The following is a 7,403-nucleotide window of genomic DNA, read 5'->3' as shown; positions in this document are numbered from 1 at the left end:
ATGGGACGGTCGACCTCCCACGCACGGAAATGCAAGGCGGCATCCAGCTTATAATGAAAAGGACGATGTTGATCCAGCAACTAGAGGTATTATTCATGATCTGAACTCTCAATTTTTTGAATCTGGGTTCCAATTGCTTAGAGTTCCCCACAGCTCTGACATCATGGTCCGTGAAAACTAGAAAGACTAGACGAAATTCATTGTTTTGCTTCCTTCCTATTTCCATGGCCATAATTAAACTACTGTTTTCCTTATGTCCTTTTTTGCTGTGAAGTGAGTTACATTAGTTTGGTTCTTATTCTTTTGCATGTTCTGATGCAAACTCTTGATAATGTGATAGGCCTGGTTGATGATTAGGGGAAAATGTGAATTTTAGTGGCCATGTAGGACTGTATCAGGTACCCTTTTGTTTTTGCAATATGGAATGCAAGTTTATGCGGAAGAACATATACGGTTTTATTAATTCACTTTAACATTTTTTATGTTGGATTGTATTCCGTAACTATGTTCATATGTGTGCGTGTGGCTATTTCTCAGTGACTGTGTCTAGAGGAACAATGTGTCTGATCCCAAGTGCGCCTGTGGTATTCACACTCAGCTATATTATTGAATTATCCCTGTAGTAGAGATTAGCAGCTGTTTTAATAAACCACTCCCATGGCTAGCCGGAAGTTATAATAAAATATATGATGAATTTGTGGGAAAAGGAACAGTTTTTTTTGTAAAATGTTACTTGCAGTTTCTGGACCAAGAAATCGCACATGGTTTAGATTCCTTCGACCATGAAAAATAAAATAAGACACTGCAACACTCACAGATTAAGTCGAGAGTTTAGACGTTGATGAACTAAATTTGAAAGAGGAAATGGAAAACACCAAACCAATACTTATACCAGAAGTTTTTACTGTCACCATGTAACAATCTATTTCATTCCATCCTGATCTTTACAACCTCCACTCCAAATATAATCGGTTGTAAATCAAGGAAAGAGGCTCACCCTCTGTCTGTTTGTACTATTGCCGGATCCTTAGTAGTATGTGACTTTAACAAGTTTATTGCAAGAGTTCATACAAGCATGGGCAAGCAAAAAGTAACTATGGAATGATCATGTTAATAGAAGTGATCTGATTAAGGTATATAGCATCAGATAGGTATATCAGGAGAAAATTCTAAAGCGGTCGTTCTTTGAATACAACTTCCATGCAAGAACTAAGCAGACAACTAAACCAAGCACAAAGCTTTGAAGTAGTGATCATGTTCCAGTTAGAAGATATTATAGAGATCGGTCTAATCATTCATCGCTGAAATTGCTGCGGTAGCTGTCCTTGGCATTTCATCGAACAGGTTGTGGGCGTCTGGTTGCTACTCAAGAACAGCTCTCGTCGAGCACATTCCAATGCCACAAATAAATGTTGTTGCCCAAAATCACCAACAGAGCTTCATGTTGAGTATTTTGGCACATGAACTTGTCTCTGGGGCATTTTGTCCAAGTGGAACTCAATTCAATCAATCATCGCCGAAATGACTGAAAAGGTTGTCTTAGGCATTTTGTTGAACATGTGATGGGTGCGTGACTGCTTTGCAAGTGAAACAAGAACAGCAATTTCAATGGCACAGGGGTGGTCCGTGGAAGCTTTTATAGACCCAACTGGAAGATGAACTCCACTCTAGTTTCTGCCTTCAAATTTCTCCTTTGGTTTCGGTAGTTCCAGATTTCAATTGTTACAGTAAAAGGGAAGGTGTGGTTGGAAGAAAGAAAGATTGCGGTACAAGTATAATTATACCTAACAAATTACTTATCAGCTAGGCTGCATGGAATCGGGTGCGGGTACGTGGAAGCGAAGCGTTTGGAAACGCGAAAGCGTTTTTTTTCCAAAAATTAAGAAAGCGGATGCGTTTTGGAAGCGTCAGAATCATATATATATATATATATTATATTTTTATATTTTATTTTTAAATTATTTTATCTAGTATTAAAATAACTGGATAACTATTAATGACTTATTTTCTAACCCATGATTATCTTTAATTATAACATTATTAAAGCTTCATTTCAAAATTCAAACAAAAGAATGTACAACATAGTGTGAAAGTGTTGGATACGTGCAAGTCAAAGAGACATCACTTAGATGGAATTGATAATAAAAAAAGGTTCGTCTTCCCTCTGTCTCTCTTTCTCATATTGATTTTTTTTCATATCTCTCCACAACTCTCTGTCTTCTCTCTATATCTCTCTCATCTAGATTTTCCTGATATCTCTCCCCCTTATTTCTGACACATATTAGATTGATTGATGATGATCATCTTTAACCGCTTAACGGAATAAATAAGAAGATGAGACGACAAGAAGAGTCTCAAGACATTGATTGATGAAATAGAGGTAGAGAAGGAATCACACTTCCAATTTGGAAGTCAACGCTTCCGCCGCGCTTCCAATTTGGAAGCTAACGCTTCCATCAAGCTTCCAATTTAGAAGCCGACGCTTCCGTCGCGCTTCCAATTTGGAAGCCAACGCTTCCGCCGCGCTTCCAAACCCACCTTTTTCGGAATCGCGCTTCCGAGCGCTTCCGCTCCCGCTTCCGCTTCCGAAGCGGGAATCGGTCGTCCAACCAAGCTTCCGTGCTATGTAGCTTATCAGACTATCCTCATCCGTCAAAAAGTTAATCTTGAAACCACCAGCATTATAATTATGCATTATGTAGTCACGTATCCTTAATCACATCACCATGTTCTCCAGAAACAAATATCATGACCAAGGCATGTAGGTTGAAATTGGAACTAATGGTGTAACCAGCATTCATAGTTATATTAATCACACCCCAACCCCTACAGAACTGGATATAAAATCAAAACCACAAGTTATATCGAATACAAATTACCTAGGCTGTTCATGGCAAAACAACAGCATTAAGTTTTGACAGTCCTTAACATAGTAATGTCATACACATTACAGATGTAACAATAATACCAAAAGGTCCATCATCATAGCCTAACATGAGCATGTAGTGTTGCGACGAGCGCGCTGAATTCACCCTTGTTCATTCCACCTTGCAACCGTAAGTCGCAACACTCAATGCTCATGTTGGTGTGGCTAATGGAGTTATACCAGCAAACTACACATAATACCATCAAAAATGCAAAGTTCACCTTATTCGGACTTTGCAACCATAACCAAATACCCCAAATCACTTAGATGACAATGACTGGTCCATGGAGAGTTCGAACTGTGTGTCGTAGTGGTCCTCCCGCACGTCTCCTGCAAGCTGACCCTCCATCTCCCGCCTCACCCCCTCTCCCTCTCCAGCAGCATCCGCCGAATCTTCTAAATTGATGATTGGATTGTAAATATTCACTCCAATAATCTCCACCGTGTCAGTAGAATGGTCTCCATTATCATTGAGGTTTTCACCAGCATGCACTAGTGGAGGGGGAACCCTGCCATAGTATAAGTCATCCGCATTTTCCTGAATCCATCTATGAGATTCATTTGCCGGATACTTCATACACTGCAACAAGATCGATGCCCTATGTTCTGCTCCATCATACTGTAATTATACATATTTATATGAAAACAAGATTATTAGGTTTCAGCCACATTCATATTACTACTCACGAGTAACAGATTATTTAAATCGGCTCAAGTCCCATTCACATGACAATCTTAAGCATACTTACCCCGTCCCACCACACTTGACCATAGTACTGCATGTTCTGGATTGTATAAATCCCACATTCCCGTCCTCCTCTCTGTCCTGGAGCATTGACTGGAAATAATATCTCATATTCCGCAAAGTCATGGGGGTGGTTGGTTCCACTTAGGGGTGTGAATAGAAAATGTACATCGCGCAAGTATCGCAGCTGCCATTTTCAACCAAGTTATTAAATTGTTTTAAGCAATTTGCAGGCCTAGTTCAAACTTACTGATTAGCACAGTTCCAATAATAAATCAAAACCATAACAATGTCGATCGGTCGTCATACTCACAGTATTGACAGCCATCCTCTCTGCAGTGGCTGCCCCTGTAAATCCCGGCGCACTGTCCCACACTTCAGCCACACGCCTCCTTACATGCACAACGATGAGAAACCAGTTGCCCGACAAGAGGTGTACGGGGATGAATACCTGTAAGCATGCAACGACTACTAATTTAAAACTGATGGCCTGTTAATGACAATAAATACTCTTAACAGCCAACATTCCTACATCATGAAATTTGAAACTAATATTTACCATTTCGCAAGTATCAATCCGGCCCTCAAACCGCCACATGTTGCATACGTTCCTCGTATCTAATTTCTTACTGTGATATGACACACCTGGGGCAACGGGGGCGTTTGCAGCGGTCTTGTATCGGCGCATGATACACACGTTAAAATTAGTAATGGAGCTGAGGTAAATTAAAAATAAATGAAACGGTATACTAATAGACATAATTAGCAAATCAATTACCGCAAACCATGTCGGCAAGTACCAAGCATTTGGGTTATCTCTCGACATGAAGTCACATATGAAGTTTATTACCTAATCACGTAGTCAATGGACATATCCACCATGTTATACATACTTGGACAAATAATGTAAACAAACAATCCATCCTCTGTTGTCCAAACGAAACTAACCTCATTCACGATTGGAGTGTCAGGTGCTAGAGTTTTAAGTGCGCTCCTAACCATTCTTTCCCTACCATCGCCACATTCGGCCACCAGAGTCCTGCACCATTCAATGTCATCTCCCCGGAATACCAATCTGAAATAAAATTCACAAAATCAATACAAGTAATCCATCACTCCAACTTACTCATTTTCCTCCGCAGAAGTTTCTTTCCCCCCCATGAACACGTAATCAATCAATCGGACATCTGATTGGGGTAGGGGTCTCTGGAGGCAAAATGGTCCGGCCGTGAACCTCCTCTCCACCACTATCTCGTCAATTTGTCTTTGCCGGTCAACTGCTTTTTTAAACATCATCTTCCGATGCGCTATTGGAACATTTTCTGCAGGCCTTTTCGCCGACGTCTGCTTCATGGTCTTCTTCTGTGCCTGGTTCCCTCCAGGGCTGCTAGAACATTCTGATTTTGTCGGGCTGTGCTTCGTTGGTGTGCTCAATCCCATCTCTCGCACCATCTATATTTGAGTTGTCAGGTAACACATGTATTCAATTCAATGTCAGGTTCATTAATATGTACCAACCATAGTATCTTTCACGAAGCTCGTACATAAAAATAATGCCGGCCCTGAATTTCTGAAATATGAAGCCGAGATATAAGAATAAAGGTTGACTAGACTCTCTTGTTAGGTGGAATTACTCTAAACCTATCTCCCTTTCATTTTTTTAAACAATCCTACCACTGTGCATGGACTAAAACATGATAAGCGAGGGCAACTGAATATCCATATTAAAAAGATTAATGCGGTTTCATGACACAACGAAACCGCATAAACCCTATACTCTAAAGGGACTTACAAAAGTGAATATCGACATTTAAATTAACAATTGGTTTCATGAAGGAGAGGAAAAGTAAACTGAGCTTATCTTAAAGAATGTAACTACATCAGAACACATAGGAGCAAAAGTGGAGTATCACTTACAGGAAGACGTCGTGCGGCAGGAGGTTTTTTGGTGACGTCTTCATTTTCTGTTCCAATTTTTTACCCGGGATTCATACACCGTTTAGATCCGCTGCCTTGTGCATGCTCCCCCTTATTGCAATTTGCCCCACTTTTGCCCTCCCCATTGCATTTGTCTAACAGTCTCGTTTTTTGAAGAACTCTTCTTACGCACTCATCCTTGGCACTATTTATTTTCTGGTCCATATACGTGACGATACGTTTCAAATCACGGTAGTCCGGCACATACTCATGAAATAGCTCCAAAATTTCGGTTACCCTACTAGCTACGGCTGACAATTCTGCCTTTGTCTCATATATATCCTCATGAACTGCACGGTGTATCCCTATACCAAAGGTTCCATCATGGTTGTGAAACTCCTCTATTGTCTTCCTGTGATTTATTTCCTTGAGGATGATAAGGGGGGCATTGAACACCCCCCCCCCCCCCCCCCCCCCCCGCTGCCTAACTTCTTTTATAACCTCCTTTGCCTCTGCTGGTCCCCACGCCTGAATTGGAATAATACCTCTGTCCACAATTCCCGCCGTCAGGTTCATGGTGTCCAAGTACAGCAGCTGTAGAAACACCATGCTACCAGCCACAACATCTGTCTCCCCCTCTCTTTGCCTCTCAATCCCCTGAATAAGATGTTGCACCGCGAACGACGCCCAATTGTGTTCGCCAATAATGTCAACCCTTATCAATGAATCTACCAGTGATAGGTCCACTTCTTCCTCAACTGCAGGACATATAATAGCCGACAATTCGTACAACGCATATGCGATCTGGAAAACCTCATCTGCCTCTTCCCTATATCGAATGACATCAATAAGATGTCCCCTCCGCAACACACCATCCTCGCCGACATCAAACAATCTCATAATCGACAAACCATGCAAACTACAATTGTCTGGCCGCCTGATCTCCCGGCCCCCGTCGCGTACGCCCATGACTCTTGTAAACTGTGCTGCATTCAGGGCACAATCAACCCCACAAATAACCAAACTCATGTTCAACAAGTCAACAGAGCTGACAACATGACTCCACAGAGGCTGGTGCAGGAAGTCTAACTTCAGTCTCTGCAAGTGCCCTAGTCCTGTCTCGTTAACTGCCACAACTTTTAAGCGCGGTAGGTCACCCACCACATCACAGAACTCTGTAGGGTTGCACCTGGTTTTCAGAACCCCATTCTTTCCCTACATTTATTGTAAAATGGGGAACCGTTTGTAACTCATCCATCAAACTCACAACATACTGAGTACATACCTTTTGTCTAAATGCATATATACTTTTTCTGATCACAGCATGATTTTTATCTAGCTACAAGCACTATTGAACTAACCTGGTTGCTACATTCGCTTGCGTAAGAGCCTGAGGTCCTGCACCAACAAATATCATAACATCAGGTTCTTTGGAGGAAAGAACTTACATCAACAAAATTGATTTAATTGGTTGCCACACTCTTATCAATTCTCGAGACAGATCGGACTCATGTTTTTGCACATGTGAAGGATTGCATCTACTAACAGGGTATTATTATTATTCAAACCCGCTTGTTGTTCTAATCCTAAGCACATACCTAACAGTTTAATCTACCAGTAAGTAATGCTTATGAGTTCGTGAATCGATTGTTTTCTTAATATCACCCTCTTCCTGGCAACTTACGTTAACACCCATACCACCCTCATTCAGAATGATAGCAACTTCTGCTGGGTTGCAGTTACGGCGTGATGATTTCATATAATCATGTTATTCAAATAGCACAAGCAATTGCTCCCCTCAAAATAATCGAAATT

General features: G+C 41.2%; 1 protein-coding gene across 1 annotated transcript; it reads right to left on the bottom strand.

Moving 5' to 3' along the window:
• Positions 1-2,789: 2,789 nt before the first annotated feature.
• LOC126789914 (uncharacterized) lies at positions 2,790-6,061 on the bottom strand. Its single transcript, XM_050515994.1, has 8 exons — positions 5,589-6,061; positions 4,798-5,123; positions 4,620-4,710; positions 4,450-4,521; positions 4,231-4,344; positions 3,985-4,122; positions 3,676-3,858; positions 2,790-3,545 (listed from the first exon to the last, which is right to left on the bottom strand). Exons 2-8 carry the CDS (start codon positions 5,121-5,123, stop codon positions 3,186-3,188), a joined length of 1,284 nt encoding a protein of 427 aa, XP_050371951.1. The 5' UTR covers positions 5,589-6,061; the 3' UTR covers positions 2,790-3,185.
• Between the last annotated feature and the right edge of the window lie 1,342 nt (positions 6,062-7,403).

The sequence above is a fragment of the Argentina anserina genome, chromosome 4 (genome assembly GCF_933775445.1).
Source record: "Argentina anserina chromosome 4, drPotAnse1.1, whole genome shotgun sequence".
Lineage (NCBI taxonomy): Eukaryota > Viridiplantae > Streptophyta > Magnoliopsida > Rosales > Rosaceae > Argentina > Argentina anserina.
The sequence above is the reverse complement of the archived record's forward strand: the minus strand, read 5'-3'. Positions and strand labels throughout refer to the sequence as shown.

What these genes read in the sequence shown, in the direction of transcription:
- LOC126789914 (XM_050515994.1), bottom strand. Translation starts at nt 5,123, where the DNA reads ATGGTGCGAGAGATGGGATTGAGCACACCAACGAAGCACAGCCCGACA. An exon ending in ACTTGCCGACATGGTTTGCG is followed by an intron (nt 4,345 to 4,449) that starts GTAATTGATTTG and finishes CGCCGATACAAG; the next exon opens with ACCGCTGCAAACGCCCCCGT. An exon ending in GGATTGATACTTGCGAAATG is followed by an intron (nt 4,123 to 4,230) that starts GTAAATATTAGT and finishes GCATGCTTACAG; the next exon opens with GTATTCATCCCCGTACACCT.